The sequence below is a fragment of the Triturus cristatus genome, chromosome 9 (assembly GCF_964204655.1).
Source record: "Triturus cristatus chromosome 9, aTriCri1.1, whole genome shotgun sequence".
NCBI lineage: Eukaryota > Metazoa > Chordata > Amphibia > Caudata > Salamandridae > Triturus > Triturus cristatus.
In genome coordinates this window covers 678,348,076-678,365,389 of record NC_140592.1, presented here as the reverse complement: position 1 = coordinate 678,365,389, position 17,314 = coordinate 678,348,076, and the positions used below count along the sequence as shown (strand labels likewise).

At 45.4% G+C, this 17,314-nt stretch overlaps 1 protein-coding gene across 2 annotated transcripts in view; it reads left to right on the top strand.

The window, feature by feature from the left end:
- The window catches only part of LOC146798485 (solute carrier family 22 member 20-like), a 231,113-nt gene that overhangs the window by 8,379 nt on the left and 205,420 nt on the right, over positions 1–17,314 (top strand). For both annotated transcript variants that reach the window (XM_085625757.1, XM_085625756.1), the window contains exons 3-4: positions 6,300–6,403; positions 11,967–12,121. In XM_085625757.1, the coding sequence (XP_085481883.1) occupies positions 6,300–6,403; positions 11,967–12,121 (259 nt within the window). The remainder of the gene's footprint in view (positions 1–6,299; positions 6,404–11,966; positions 12,122–17,314) is intronic.

Genomic DNA, 17,314 nt, shown 5'->3' with positions numbered 1-17,314 from the left:
AGGATCCAAGACCTGAGGTTCAGTGAGGCACTTTTTGGCCTGTGACCTGGTCACAGCAAGGACATGTGATGATATACCTAACATCTCTGCATGAGTCCTGTACTCCACTTCTGACCATAGAGAACTCTCTAGGTCATTGCCCAACAAACATTCTACTGGGAGGTCTGCACTAACCACAACCCTTTTGAGGCCAGTTACCCCTCCCCATGAGAAGTTAACAACTGCCACACTATGTGAAGTAGTGGCATTGCTGGCATTGGTCACCAGGTAATTCTCACCTGGTATGTACTGTCCAGGGTCCACAAAGCCTGGTGTCACCATAGTGACACTGGCACATGTGTCCCTGTAGGCTTGAGCCACTTTTTCATTTATTAAAGGAGTCTGTCTGTACTTGCCCAGGTTACTGGGGCTCACAGTCAGGGACAAATCAATGTCCCCATCACAGATCAAGACTGCCTGTGTCAGGGTTCTGTCTAAGTCAGAATCTCCTTCAGTTCCCATAGTGATTCCCACTACACCCTTTGTCTGGGGACCAACACTGCTAACAGTAGTACTGGGAGCAGGTGCCTTAGGGGCAACAGTGTTGGGGGCTCCACCCTTCTTACAATCACTAGTCCAGTGAGTTGTATTCTTGCAATGATTGCACCAGGGTTTCTTTTGACCTTCTTTCTTCTTTCCCTTAGTTTGTTGTTGGGACCCACCCTCCTTAGCAGTAGTTTGGGGCCCTGTTGAAGACTTCTGGTCTTTAGATTTCTGATTTCCACCCTTTTGGTCTGTTTTCTTCTGATCACCCCCTTGGCCCTGGTTCTGGTTCTTTTGCTTAACCCTGGTTCTGACCCATTTGTCTGCCTTCTCTCCCAATTCTTGGGGAGAGGTCAGATCAGAGTCAACCAAGTGTTGATGCAGTTGCTGGTTTTGACAGTTATTTAAAATCTGTTCTCTCATCATCAAATTATACAATCCTGTAAAATCAGATACCTTACTTCCCAGCAACCAACCCTCCAAAGCCTTAGTGGCACATTCAACATATTCAGACCAGTCCTGAGTCTGTGTCTTTTGGGTGTCTCTGAACATTAACCTGTACTGTTCAGTGGTTAAGCCTAACCCATCAACTAGAACACTCTTCAGGACTCTGTAATTTCTGACATCCTCTTCTCTAACAGTGAGGAGTCTGTCTCTGCCTCTTCCTTCAAAGGAGAGCCAGAGGATTGCTGCCCACTGGTCTTCAGGAACCTGCTGTACTTTGCAGGCTCTCTCAAGAGCAGTTATCCATTTGTGGATGTCATCCCCACTTTTGTAGGGGGGCACAACCTTAGACAGGTTCCTATTATCAAAGACCCTATCTTTGTCCTTAGGGACAATGCTGCCACCAGTGGGTATAGACCCACTCTCTCTAGGTTGCCTAGCCTTGTTCAGTTTCTCTTCCATCTGGGCTACTTCTAGCTCCTGCTTCCTGATCCTCAGCTGGGCTTCCTGCATTCTGGCCTCATGTTCCCTCCTCTGAGGGGTGGTCATCCTTTTCCTGGAGTGACCTTGAGAGCCTCTAGAGCCACGAGAAGCATTGGAGTCACCTGAGCGATTCCTTTGCCTCCCAAGCCCTGTGTTAAGTCCACTGGGGAGATCCAATGGGGTAAACCCACTGTCAGTCCCCAATAGCCTTAGTTTAGCTGGGCCAAGTATAACACTTGGCACTGGGCTAGTTCTCCCTTCATCCTCACTACTTTCTGTATCCTCACCACTTTCCTCCCCTGTAGTATGATTCTCATCTAAGGGATGGCTATTGGAACTGGGTACCTCTGTAGCATCTTCAGAAGGGGGGCCTCCTGTTCCTGACCCTAAGGGGGCTAACTGGGAAGCTTTCTTGAGCTCTCTTTGATTTTCATCATTTTGCAAGAGTTCTCTGAGCTCAGCAGAGGTAGGGTTCTTGGGCTGTTTAAGGCCTCTAAGAGTTGCCAAATGCCTGAGCTCATTCTGGTTAAGGGTAGCAAAGCTGGATGGTGCCCTCTGGGGGTCACTCTCTACAGAGATGGGTACAGTGGACCCCTCTGCCCCAGCCATTGCTCTTAAGTGTGGGTGGATGTGTTGCAATCTACCTACACTTGGGTTTACCTACTAAACCTATCTAGTAGTTGTAGTCAGGGTGTGCTACTCCCTTTGCTCTACAACAACTAAGTTCAGTAGAACTTATGTATATCTAATCTTGTTTTATATGTACCTACAGGTACCTATGTGATCTTTCAATTGGTAACCAAGAGATTACAATGGTTATACACAGCAAGCTCAAATCCAACCGCTGCTCACCAATGTGAGAAGTTGGCCTGGTATATGATGCTCACTAGTTAAAGTGATCACCTTGTACCATGCCAAGCAACCCTTATGGTGTGGTTGTAAGTCAACCTTTTCGGACTAGCTGCCCTAGTGGTAGCGTAGGCTAAGCAGTCTTTGAGGCTAAACTCGTGAAGCGTGTTAAGCCAGCTGTTTTACCAAATGTAACCCCCTTTTATACCAATGAAAGGACACCACACAGATATATATTCAAAATATATATGTATTTATTTCTCAAAGTAACCCCTAGTCTCTTTATGAGCACAGGAGCACAAATCGTCAAACAAGATTACAGTAGAATACACAGAAGTTGCACTTTATATGGATAGGCCCAGGTGGCCGCTCAAACCATATACTAAAATAGTGGTATAAGTACCACGAACAGAAAAGGGAAAAGGCCTAGGGCCTCTAGAATCGCTGGGCCTACAAGGAGCTAACTTCAGTTAGTGACCAGGAGGTCCACGGGTGGCGTGTGCAGAGCAAATAGTCACACGCGTGCTCCCATAGGTTTCAATGGGTGCGTAAAAAGTGCAAAGTTACTGCAAAGAGGATCTTCCGGATGGACTAGGAACTCAAGATTTGGAACACAGGCACTAGAGATGTAATACTACACTTGGGCACAGGTGTGCCAGCTTTACCTCACCCACAGGAAGCGGGTGCATAGGCCTCGAAGTGCGTCGGGTTTCTTCTATCTGTTCCGTGGAGCCTGAAGACAAAGATGCTGCAGGTGGTCGGTCCGGGAGAGTTGCGGTGGATCCAAGAGTGGATCGGAGATGCTGAAGACCTGTAAGCAGAGGGGACAGTGTTCACAGTCACTAGCCAGTGACCAGCGTGGCACCAGGTGGGTACCAGGCAATGTCGGGTGCAAACAGGAAGAAAGGTGTAGCTTTTCTCTGCAGCCACGTGGTCCCTGGAGGTTGACGACGTCCAGGAGTCGGTTCACGAGCTGTCCCATGCAGGCTCTCGCTGTCGGCGGTGTCGGCGACTTGATCGAAGCAAACAAGCCTTGGCAAAAGCAATTGTTGTAGGAGGTGAAATAAGCTGATGGCTCTGACCAGCAAGGTCAGAGAGACTGCTCCTTTGGAGGGGAGCAAGGGCCAGTCTGGAGCAACCAGACCAGCGGTGTATTTTGTAAAGTTCGTCGCCAAGATGGCTACTAGCCAGCAGGCCAGCAACCGGTTAGGCGCGTCGAGTGGCAAAATGCAGAAGGGCCCCACGCAGATCGTGGAGATGCTGGAGGGCTCACCTTTGGTGCAGATGCTGCTCGAGGGTTGGGCTTCTCAGATCCCAAAGCACAACTTGGAGGGAGCCTCGGTTGTTGCACTTGTCAGCTTGTCGTGGTCGTTTCAAGATGGCTGGCTCCACGTGTCTCGGTGCCTCCACGGGTCTCCTCTTTTCAGGGACTGTGGATCGGGTGGTGAGAGGTCTGGAGGTCCAGGTCTTGTCAGTCTCTGGGCTCGGGCTCCGGCGGGAGGTGGCGGCAAAGCAGACGTTGACTCGCTGGATGGTGCTTGCGTTAGCAAGGTGGTCACTCCCTGACCACAGGGGAGATTTCCTTCAGTCTTCTGTGCAGCAGAATGTCGAAGTTCCCGTCTTCTTCTTAGTTTCAAGTTGATTCCAGGATGTCTGAAGTCTTAGGACACAGCTCCTACCTTTAAGCGGATTCTAGGGGCCGGACTACCTGCTAGGTCCCTCCCTATGGGTGGGACCAGGAAGGGGGGTGGTTACACCCCCAATCCTTTGTCCAGCTCGCCCCAGGACCGGTTTGAACTGGCATATGCACCGAGGCTCCTTGTGAGCCACAGGCATGTCTGGTTTCTTTCAAGCCCTACCTGACCAATACACAAAATCCTGTCTGGGGTGGTGCATGCACCTCCCCTGGCAGGAAACCCTTTGTCCACACCTCCCAAGCTGGAAGGACTCCCAGCAGCAGGAGGGCAGACTTGTGTCTGTGGTGGCAGCATCCATTTTGTGGAGCTGAGGCTATGTCTGATTTTACCCGGGTTTCAGGTACTGTACATGTCGTGTCCCTCTAGAAGGGTGGAATGCTAACCCCGTCGCCAGAATTGGCGAGGGGTTAGTATTCCAATTCGTATGACACCTTACTCGACATGTTTTGATAAAGCCAAACCAAAGATAGCATTTAACCACGAGGTTCATAATGCACTTAAGAGTATATGGTATGACGATATCTGGAAACAGTAGAAGGAAGTTGTTCCGACCACTGCAGACAGGCTCAGCTCATGCCAGAGCACCATCTCACATGGAACCAAGCACTCTGCCTTCAGGATTGTTAAGGCCTGCCATAGGAGTGACTTATAGGTTACCAGGTGTCCCATTTAAGGTTAGGTATAGGTATACTACACCTAAGTAAGAGGTGATTACACCAACTTACCCCAGCTGAGTGATCAGCCAGTTGTGTCAGATTGTTAGGCCAAGCCTGGGGTGGCATAATACATGCTTCAGCCCCTGGCAGGCCTTGGGTACACCAATGCCCTGGGTACCTAGTGTACACTGGTACAGGGGCTGACAGGGTGATCCACTTCCAATTGGTTATGCACCTAGGGTGCATAGTGTAAATTTAGTAGAGAGAACAGCAGGCTGGGGGTCTGATTGGCAGGCCCACAGCCTCAATATGTCAAAAACCAGTGAAGCAAAAAGCAAAAATTTGGGGTGACCATAGGATAGCAGACCCTACTCTCCTACACCCCACTTGATATATCACCCTGAATCTTTCCAGAAAGAAGCTAACTAAAAAAGGCACTATTTTGGAAAGTTAGGGAAGATTCGTCAAAGGGTGCCAAAGTTATTAGCAAACCAAAAAAGGCATACTCAGACCTAACTATAACTGCCCAGTAGCGGCCACCACTGGGTAATGAGTGTGTGTGTTTGTTGTGAACAGCACTGCTTAAAATACCACCAAACTAGACCCCTTTTGTGGTATTGGGGCACAGGGTAAAACCGCTGCGGAATAATGGGTGGTAGGGTCAGAAAAAACAAATTGATCCACCTGTGAATCCTCATTACATAAACAGGCATTAAAATCTTACATCCCTACCTCCATCCCTCCCTCCCACACTTTTCTTCTTGCACTAGGGCTCTCAGCTGGTGTCCTGTGTGTCAAAGTCTTGTGGGCCAAATCCAGAGCCCGATGTTATTTTGCCATAGGTGTACATCTCTTTATTTATAATTAACCATTAATTATGAAAATGTGTTCAGTTCACAATCACTGTATGTAAACTTATCCTAAGTAGATAGCCTGAAAATCTGGCATACACGTATGTTCTATGTTCAACAACTGGCAATTTAATGTTCCTAACTGTAGGGTGTTCTCAAAGTATCGAATTTCAAAACTCAGGCATGGTGGAAGGGTGTACTTTGGCCACATTCTAACACTATATTGATCACCATCCTTCTCAATCCAAATAACTGACTAACTTTCATATTTCACTATACTAATTCACCACTAATCCTTTATGGATTCCGGAGTAGAGTGCTACTTGGCGAAAAAGCTCGACGCCTCGCCAGGGGTAGTAGGCGCTATATAAATGCAATTACAATACAATAAGGTGAAATCTCTTCCTCGAGAGATGGTAAATACAGTAACCCTGTTGGGCAGCAAAGACCCTGGAATATCTTGTAGGATAAACTGCTTACATTTACTGCCCACACCATTAAAGTGCTCTGCATGCTTTTGGAGTCTAATAGTGACATCCATGCTGTAGTCAGAAATAGTGTCCTACATATTAACATTGCCTACGTCCCTGAATGTAGTGAGGTTATTTTTTTGTACATCATGCTGCCAGATGTGATTATTGCATTAGTTAGTCATAAAGTGAGGAAGCCCCTGGTTTTGCTCTAGTGATAGGCCTTCTGCCAGGAAACTGCCATGCTTCTGTTATCATTAAACATACTGTGAAGGGAAGAAGACCTTATCGGAACCCTTGTCTGGCTCCACTCTCTTTCTCTTACAGTGGGACCTGGTGTGTAACCTGCAGGCCCTGCGGCAGATGGCCCAGTCCCTGTACATGGCTGGAGTGTTGGTGGGTGCAGTTGTGTTCGGACGTCTGGCGGACAGGTACTGCTCTTTCCCTTCTTGCTTTCTTCCTTCTCCAAATTTCCCACCTACATCTGCCTGTTCCAGGTATCTGCAAGAACAGAGCCAGCCCTGACTGCTAAGATGAAAGATGGCCACCCCATACTATTCAGTTCATGGTTGTAGGCGTTGTGGAGATAGTGAAAAATGATATGTCTTTTTGGTGGCTTTTATAGTAAAGACCACTATAAATGAGAGAGAGTCAATTATAAGTCTGGGTATAGAATTTTTGAGGTGCTGAACTGGCAGGACATAACCTACAATCCTTGAAACATTGCCTGCCTCCTAAATTCAGGGAGGACTCATTTATTTGTTTATTGGGTCTGGATTTAGGCAAGACCTTTTAATTTTACAAAAAATATATGTATCATATACTAACAGAAAGGCCTTTCAGCCAGCTCTCTTCATCCATTGGTCTGTTGTTGTATCATTCCCATTTTGCTTACACTGACCACAGCATACAGCAAGGGGCAGTGGGTCAGCCTACTTCAGGCACTGGCTAACTTCACTTAGAGTGACTGCATCTGCTCTTTCACAAATTCCATATCCACACAAAAGGTAGTTCCCTTCAGTGCCAGTGTTTTTGTTTGTACTTAATTTGCACTTAAGTGTTACCTTTGTGTTTAGAGCCTGTTGTGGTATCAGGGCTCTTTCTACCAGCTCTTGACAGCACAGGATACATTCCAGCTTTACCATTTACTGCCTCATGCTAATGCAGTTGTAAATTCCTTTTGGAGCTCCCTTTTTTATCTGATTGCTGCTGTTTCGGAGTATACCAGAATGTGCCCATTTTAATCTATTCTTTCAGAAGTAATTCTCTTTTTAGAATACCTGCAATTAAATCGATTTATAACTGAACTCCTGTATATATTTCAATTGAGGACTACATCTATGCTTGTTAATAAATTTAATTTGTGTGTCCTGCACGTATGTCTTTCTAGTTTGCTGTCAGTGCTCTTGTATGTTGTGATGACATAGATATTTACCTATCACATTACTACTTTATTTGCTTTTATGCATTAATTGTACAGAAATGCACTCCATGCAGTAGTTCAATACAATTGCATCAGAATTGTCTGACGACAATAGGGTAGTAAATACTGTAAGCTCTGCTCTCTTCATACAACATGGTGTATTATCCACATGTAGTGGCAGGTTATACATTCATGCATCTGCTCGACATCTGGCATATTAATATTATTAAAACACAAAATTCCACTATGAAAATAAGAACAGTGACAAAACCAGAACCATTGACCCTGCGCCCTGTAAGATCTTGTCAGCATATATGAGTCCTGTCCTTCTTACAGCAGTGCCCTCTGTCACACTGGCTGTTTGGTCCAATGCCCATTTAAAAGATGCTCATCAACGTTATCTGCCCCACTATCCTCCTAGACACTGGGCATGGCCCCCAAAGTCATTATCCAGGCTCAACTTCTCCACCCCTCATGGTGTCCATGGTGCAGCACCAAGAAGAGTTCAAAGAGACTCCCTCCCAATATGCTTTGGTCCACATTGGCAGACATCAAGGCGGTCTGTCATATGGCTGAGCCTCTAGTTTAGTAATATTTGTGTCCCATGCGGTGATGCCCCAGATGTTTGGGATGCCACATGTTTTGATGCCTGCTCTGCTACCGACCACTTCAGTAAGTCTGTAAGCCACAGCGGTATTTGGGGGGTTCTCAGAGGACTTCCATGCCATTGCAATAGGGTGTTTATATAATATTATTGCCAAATCGATCATGCAACATTCAAATCTATTCTTTATGTATCTGCTCATCCAACCTAATAGGCAGTAGCCTAAACTGGGAACCAATGCCCTTTCCACCAAGTCCGATACACATGATAGCCATCTAAAAGCCTTTACAGCACCACACACCAGCCAGCTGGATCTATCTGTATGCGTGCATCACATGGGGGACCCCAGGTATCACCCAGCTCAGCTCTCCCCTTGCCTATGCAGAGTATGTGGTCCCATAGGCCTATCAGCCCCATCGACGTGCTACCTTCTGGAGTTCCACCCACGTAAGATGGATCTCTTGTAGGCTAGCTAAGTGAATGTGCATGTGTGTATCCCATGACGTTGCCGGGGGTAGCCATTCCCCAGACATTCCAGGTCACAAAAGTGTATGGTGTCATCATCTAACCATCTAGGGACTAACGAGGGCATGCTCTCAACTCTACTGTGGGGCCCTAACTCCCAGTGCCCCCAGGGACCAGGCTGATGCCGGCCTGCTGCATCATGGCCAGATTGCCAGCACTGCATGGGACCGAATCAACAATGAACAGGTAACATAATTCCCCTCCCCAGGAGGAAAGCCTGAACCGGCCACCTCCATTAACTCCCATGGTGAAATTTAAACTCAAGCTATTCTTCCAGTGGATTTCCATCTAGTGGATGTTGAGCTGAGGGCGCAGCAGACAATTTAATGTGCCAGTCAAAGGCTGTTGTCCAGGCCTCAGTATGCTAGTAAGAGCTCAACCACCCACCGAGAGAACCATGTGTGAGAGTGCATCTAGCCCCCCCAGTCTGACCAATCAAAGTAGGTCATCTGCCAACCGAGGTGTCAGCACCTTCCACTGAAGCGCCTCGTCCTCCACTTAATCATGATCTTCGATGGAGCTCCCTGGGTCTGGACTGCATGATTTCTGAGAGCTGGCCGCTATATGTCCTCCATCACCTAGACCCTGACCTCGGCAGCCTGCCTCTGTTTTGGCCATCCCTTCATGTGCTTTGCATGGTGCCTCGCTGTCGCTCCCATCTCCCCAACTTGGGTCCCGCTGCAGCCGGTGCACTGGTGCCTTTTGTCTACAGCCATTCTCATGCATCTGCAGGGTTGAAATAAATATTCTTACCATGAGCCATTTTTCGCAGCTTGGCTTCGTACATCAGGGAGTAGTGTATGTGCAGCGCCCACAGGTATTTCTTGATTTCGGTTTAAGTGGTGCGTTGGTGCTGTACGGCCACTGTGTAGTCCAGGTATATGTTCACATCATGCTCATTGATCTTCCAGGGACTTTGCGTGTGAGTGATTTGTAGCACCACGTCTCTGTCTCTGCAGTTGAAAAGGTGTACCACTATCGAGTGCGGCGGAGCCCACAGAGGAGGAGAGGGTCCTGGCACCTGTTTCACTGAGAAAAACGTTGGCGTCTTGCCATGTTGTACCATGATTGATAGCCAATTTTGAGCAAACTGCTCGGAACTGGGGCCCTCCCTGCGCTCTGGCACCCTAACAAATCTCATGTTGTTGCACCTTGAGATCCCCTCTGCATCCTCCGCACAAAGCTGGAGTGTCGCAAACTTGACCTGGAGCTCCTTTATCTGACCCTGCAGATCACACACTGTGGGCTGTAATGTGGTGAGCATTGACTCAGCATCATCGACCCTATTCACTAATGTTCTGTGATCAGCACACAGTTAATTGATGTCCAGGGTCACAGAGTCTATTTTTTACTTAAGCATTGATTAAGCATCTTGGATAGAAAGCAAGATGGCGTCAAATTTGGAGGTATGCAAATCTCAAGTGGCCGCCACATGGCCAATTAAAGTGCTCCCCAGTGGAGTCAACACCCTTTCGGCCGCAGGAAAGGGAGCAGCCTGAAGCTTAACCATTCTGTCTTTACCCATAGTAGCTACAATCAATCCAGGGACGTCCATCACTCTCCTCTGTCAACTCCAACAACCAAAGGCGCCTACCCTGTCATAGGGAATGTTGATGTGTGGTACACCACAGCCCACTGCTCCACCTGGTGGCTCCCTCTTCAGAGCTTGTTGGCACCCACGCCCTTTACTTGACTCGTGTTAGTTCCGATGCTCCAACCTCCTAGGTGCTGCCACAGCACTCCTCTGGTTGAGCCTTCCTCATGGACCCGACCCTTAGATGGTTTACGAATCATGAGAGGCAGCAGGCATGAAGATGGACAGTCCCATCTGGGGTGCAGGGACCTGGGTACTTCAGTACAACAAGCGCCTGGCTCCTCTTGCAATCTAGCCCTGCCTGGAGGGCCACTGCGTAGCTCCACAGCTCCGCCAATACATCCCGGCCACAGCGCTCTCGTCTTGGGTGCCCCTGCTCTCTCTGGGGCCATGTGTTTGGTGGCAGTGAGCGCTCCAGGCGGCTCGACCCCAAGCACAGTGCAGCAGTCTATCTATCTATCTATCTATCTATCTATCTATCTATCTATCTATCTATCTATCTATCTATCTATCTATCTATCTATCTATCTATCTATCTATCTATCTATCTATCTATCTATCTATCTGTCTGTCTGTCTGTCTGTCTGTCTGTCTGTCTATCTATCTATCTATCTATCTATCTATCTATCTATCTATCTATCTATCTATCTATCTATCTATCTATCTATCTATCTATCTATCTATCTATCTATCTATCTATCTATCTATCTATCTATCTTTCTATCTATCTATCTATCTATCTATCTATCTATCTATCTATCTATCTATCTATCTATCTATCTATCTATCTATCTATCTATCTATCTATCTATCTATCTATCTATCTATCTATCTATCTATCTATCTATCTATCTATCTATCTATCTATCTATCTATCTATCTATCTATCTATCTATCTATCTATCTATCTATCTATCTATCCATCCAATTCTCTCTGTCTGTATGTCTGTGTAAGCTTCGCTGTCTGTTTTGCAAGCCTCCATGTCTGTCTGCCTGTGTGAGCCTCTCTATCTGCTTTGTAAGCCTCTCTATTTATCTAACTGTTCAATATTCTCCAACCATTTCTTAAAAAGATATACAATAAATAACATTACAAAAAAGCATTAGGAAAGGCAAGAGGCTGGCAGCCAACACCAGATTGATTAGCTTTTTTAGGTCAGTGTTAGTTTGGACATTTTGATTTTACTAAAACTATGTTTATAACATAGTTACTTATAAGGGTTTTCAGTCAGACTTCATCCATAAGTCTCTTGTGTCATTTACATTTTCTTCCACTCACAGTCCACTGCAGCCATTGTCTGACTTCACTGTGAGTTACAACATTCTTCCCTTTCACAAGGAGCACCCCCACACCAAAGTAGTTCCCTTTAGTGCCGATAGCTACGATGGTAATGTGTGCCTTTTGGACCAAAAAAATATGTTTTTCTTTACTCAATGTTTTTTAAATTGATGAGCAGCTGCCCCAACAATAACGTTTTGCCAAAAACTTGAGCTATTAAAACAAGAAGTGGGACAACGCCAGACCTCTTGACTTTACCAATGCTTGTTTATCTAGTCCTTTTGGTAACATCAAAGTATTGAGGTAGGTCCCAAATGTTTCTACTGCATTATCTGATGAGCCCTCGTAGTTGACTTTGGGAAACAAATATTGCTATCCATTGATAGTGTTATATAAATATAGATTGGCAGCTACACCCCTGTAGCTTTGACATGTGTCATCTCCTGCCCCACTCCCAATTTTGCTTGATTCTTTAAAAAAAAAAAAAAGGGTTTTTTTCTAACTTTTGGTCCTGTAGCTGTGCTAATACTGTCTTCCCACTTGTCATGTGCATGTGGCATTGGACACAGGTTTGGACGTCGCACCGTGATTATCTGGTCCTACCTGCAGATGGGTGTTGCGGGCACTTGTGCGGCTTTCCTGCCCTCCTTCAGCTGCTACTGCTTCTTCCGTTTCCTGACCGGCATGGCTCTCTCCGGGCACCAGCTCAGCGCTGTCTCTCTAAGTGAGTAGGAAAAATAGCAGAGCAATGTCAGCAAAACAGGGTGGATGGAAGTAGGAAAGAGCACTGACAAAACCAAAGGGTCTGGCTTATAACTGAAACTGCCTCTTCATTGACAAAGTGAGTTTGTTTATGTGGTTTCGTGCATAACCATGGTTGCATGAAAGAATGTGTCAATTGGTGGGTGAATGGAGGCTTCCATACATGGGCTAGTGATCCATACCTGCATCTATTACTTGTCGTCCATGCACATTTCACTCATCGATTGTTTCATTCTTGCATTCATTCACTAGCCCATCCCCTAAGATCCCTTCCCCACATACAAACCACCAGTCACTATTGTAGTAACTGACCATTATACTGTTAGCAATTTTTCTAAACACAGAAATGCACATATAAGACCGTTCTTAATGTGTACTTTGAATATGCCAGTGCAAAGTTTCATTACTTCGAAACAACATATTTAGTATGTCAGCATGAGTGTTGTAACTCATGCCCCTGCAACTCACAGCCTTGTCATCAAAGATGTCATTTCAGATGTAGCAGTGATGTTATCAATGATGTCATAGAACATATCATGAGTGATGTGATATGGGAGGTAATTAGTAGTAAATAATATTCACAACAAAAAGAAGGGGGAGAAGGAAAAAATCCCTACCTCATCCTCCTCTAAATTACAGTAACCCACAAACTAGGAGGTAGAGAAACGGTCAACTAAATGTTTAGCATTTGCTTAGTTGATTGAGGGAAGCACACATGCTCTGTAAAAACTGCCCTCACCCACAACAAGTTGTGGCATGCTTCATCATCGGGCTGCTACTAACGCCTCTGCGCAGACCAACGCTAGAGGCAGAGCAATAGGGAGGGGTAAACAATACAACAAAGATACAAACAAACAAAAAGGCAGGATCCTTAAGTGCAGAGATAATAAATGTTAAAACTGACCCAGGGATATCACTATAACATTTTTATTCCTGGATTCCCTAGTCAGATTGAAAAGGTATATATAAAGAGACACATATACACCCAATGGATAGTGGTGGAATGAGTGTATTTAGGTGCTCACCACCCCTCCATCTGCATAGCGGTCAACATGTTTCTGCCGGTTCTAGATCAATTTTCCGGCATTCCTCAGGACAAGTCAGAACCCTATGCCTTTTTACAACCCCTCTTACTACCCACAGATGTGGGTTAATACTCCACCTGTAAGTTTGGAGTCTGTGATGTCTCTTACTCTTTCTCAATTGGAACAGAGTTTATTATGTAAGACACTGGAACTGGCATCGGAGTAGAGAGCGACCCTCTGTAGTCAAACATTCGTCAAGAGTGGTGCGCCACCAACGTGATCCGTCTCTCCATGTTGACCGCTATGCAGATGGAGGGGTGGTGAGCACCTAAATACACTCATTCCACCACTATCCATTGGGTGTATGTGCATGTGTGCTTCCCTCAATCAACTAAGCAAATGCTAAACATTTAGGTAATTAGTAGTGCATGACGAGAGTGAAGGTTTTAGTTATCGTAGGGCACTAGTTATAGTTACTAAAGATAACCATAACCGGAGAATTTTAGTGTTTGTTTTGTTTAAAACGTTATATTGGCACTTTTACTTTCACTTAACTATGACGTCACCTTAACATTTGTTTTTTTCAGCATATTTCTAGGTTTTTTTTTAACATAAAGTAACATTTTATTACCATACATATAGCCAACCCCCAGTAGCACACAGTCAAAAGCCGTGCATGGTTGCGGGGAGGTGGGTGTTTTGGTGGTGGTGGGGAGGGGAGTTAGCTGCATGGCCTGGCCATATCCTCAGTGTATTGGCACCAAAATGTTAAAAAAATGTGTTTGACCACAGGCGGTCTAGGTGGTCAGGCTATCTCTACCCTGTTAACTTATGTATTTTTTTAATCTTTCTTTTCGGACTCGGGACTAAGTCCTTTTGATTTTACTCAAAATTATATTTATGACATAGTTAGTTAAAGGGGTTTTCAGTCAGACGTCTTCCATTATTCTGTGGTTGTGTCAGTCACATTTTTCTTCCACTCATTCCAGCACGCATCAAAAGTTAATGTGGCAGCCACTTTAGCTATTGGTTGACTTCAATATGAGTTAGGGCTTGCTGCAGTTTCACAAGGAACATGTCCACACTCTAAGTAGAACCCTTCAGTGCTAGGGAGTACAATGGTAATGTGTGATATTTTAGACCACAACAAAAATTTTGCCTTTAGCCAATGTTTTTTTTTAGGTTGATGAGATCACAGCTGGTTCCCGAACATAACATTTTGCAAAAACAGTGACAAAACAAGAATTGCTGAAAGGCTTGCGGCCAATGCCATACAAATTGGCTCTGCCAGTGCTTGTTTATAGAAGGTCTTTCTACTTTTCTACTTCTGGCTACTCCTTCCCCGTTAGGCAGAGCTCATGGTGGCCTCATGATTTGTGTAACGTTATTGCTAGCATGTCTGGTAAAGGAGGCTTGTACAGGTTGGCCAAATCTCTTAACATTTCATCTTACCTTCAAGCCATTTGGCCTACTTATTATTGTGAACTTTTATAACTACAATCTTTCTAGTTGTATTTGTAATAACATTTAAAAGTCATCCAACAAATTGAAGAACAGTGTTGATTCCTCCATATCTAACACTAGAGATTGAATAGTTTTACTTTCAGGTCTCTTTAACATCAAGCAGGCACTGTTAATATCCTTTTGGCCTAAATGTTGGCAGCAAGCAGAACCACAGACTCTGATCCAGTTAAACGAGGCAACGAGAGGCATTACTGAAAGTTTTGGCCATGCACAATCTATTTCAGCCGTGTGAGATTTTTTTAACCATGACAATGACAGTGTTCCAATCTTTGTCACTCTGGAAAGTTGTAGAATCAATTATTATATCATGGTGTCAAATAGCTTAGTATTATTTTTTTTGCAAGGCACTTTTAAACTAATTGTGACCACAAGGCTCCAGTATTATCTCTTACAGATATTTAGGGAGATTTTCATTCTTGTCACCAATCAAGCATGGATTGTGTCTGTAAGGACCAAGGGAGAAAGTTGAAATGGGATATGGTGAACTTAGATACTCTACTTTGGGACATGTGGAAACAATGCTTTAGAAATAAGAATTTGAGTCTTCAAGATTTTGCAGAGATTGACCATACCAAGGGCGCGTTTGATAACATATGTTTTATTATTTCTGAGTTATTGGCTATAAAAACTCCAGGCAATCACAATTGAAAATCAAGCATAAATGGTTGTTATGATCTGATGTCTGCCCTTTAAATGTATTAATCGAGACAAAGATGGGGTCACTAGTTGTAGAAGAATCTGCAAAGAGACTTTGATCAATAGGAAGAGATTCATCTACGAAACCTCATGAGATGATTTATGTATTGTAAGTAAAGCAAATGATCAGAATTTGTTTTATAAAGTTGTCAATAATAAATATTTTTTTCTGATGGATACTTTTGACCACAGATTCCTCACCTTCTGAATGTTCCCCAGGTGTCAGACTAGATCAGGAAACTTGTAGAGTATTTATCCTGTTCCCCGACAGGTGGTGGTGTGCAACTCCACACAGCTGTCGTTCTGTTCTGAAAGTGATAAGCAGGGCCCCGTATAAAGGACACCCACATGCCCTGGGTCAGTTCCTTTCTTTCCGAGTCTTTATACACTGATTCGGAGCTTGTCCCTGGCCTTTGACCAGGTATTTGTGAAAACTTCTACAAGTGTGCATGGGAAATGTCACCCCCTAAAACAAGAGGGTTTAAACTCTGCAGAGGCTATTGAAAGCAAATATCTGCGACAGATCTCAAAAAGGGCCTGATTACGACTTTGATGGTGTGGCGCTGGGTTCGCCACCACACCGGCAAAGTCAAAGTCAGATCCCCACCAGATTAGGAGTTTCCTCCTGTCTGGCAGGCTGGCTTTTGGCATTCCCATGGCAATGCCTCTAAAAATGGGCACCGCAATGGAACCACCAAAAACAGTTCCTGTACAGCATGGGCTTCATAGTCCATGGCATGCAGGAACTGGGGCACAGGCACACCTGCCCTCCTGTGTACATCCCCATGTGGAGTAGGCCTGCAGAAGGCCCCCTTTGTTTCTTTTCCACCATGGTGTACATGAAGTAAGAACCTCCATGACACTGCCGGTGGAGAGGAAACTCGTAATATGCTTGGCAGGACCGTAGTGACTCGCCAAGCATATTGTGGCCTCCTGACTGCCACAACACCACCAGGGAATGGCGGTTTCCTGGCGGCTGCAGCGAGGCTGTGGTGGTCCCATCACCCTACTCATAATAGGGCGGTCACGAGACCGCCAATGCCGCGCCCGCGCATGTCTGGCAGTCCCTGGACCGCCAGACTCATAATCAAGGCCTAAGTTTGTTTGTGATACCCAGGGTCGGATCAGGACTCCTAGGCCTGTTGAGACTGCACCCAGATGATCTATATGGCAATTCAGGACAGCAAATTAAAACTCTATGTTGTCAAATACAGGAGGACCCTAGGCAGCAGCTGTTCAAAGTCAAAAGGAAGGTAAGGTCCTGTTCCCACTCTCAAAGTTGTTCCTGGGACAGATTGTTGTGGTGTTCAAAGTTTTTGGGTAAGTCACAAAAAAGCACAAGAAATCCAAGTGCGAATTGACCCCTTCCTGGCAGTATTGATCTGCAGAGAGGGCGTGAAGGTGTCTATGTGCCTCCCTTTCTGACTCCCGATCACCTTCAGAGCTGATTTTCAGTTTGTTCCTGACACAATTTCCAGGACTGTCTGCAAGATTGAAGCAGGTAGAGGCCCTCAAGGGCCATGCTGTGCTTTTTTGGCACTTTAATAGCTTCCTCTGATGCGCCTTTGGGCCCATGTCACTCTGCACTTGGCCACCCTGCCTTCCTTACACAACACCTGACGTCAGAGCATTCTGGTAGTACAGGCGACTATCAGCACAGTCAGTGCCATTCCCTTCCCTAACAGTGCACCTGGTTGGGAGTCGAAACTATTAAAAATATTTAGCAAACAGTTTTTTCCCCCCACAAGCCTTGCTCTGAGATCGGTAAATGCCAGCTGTCTCCACAGCTGCTACTCCCATATCCTTTGAGACCCAACAGCAATATTATTCTGACTGTTCCTGACTTCCGTTGAGTGTCCCTTACTCAGGTCATACAGGATGGTTGCGATGCAGCAAAATTTGTAATCAGA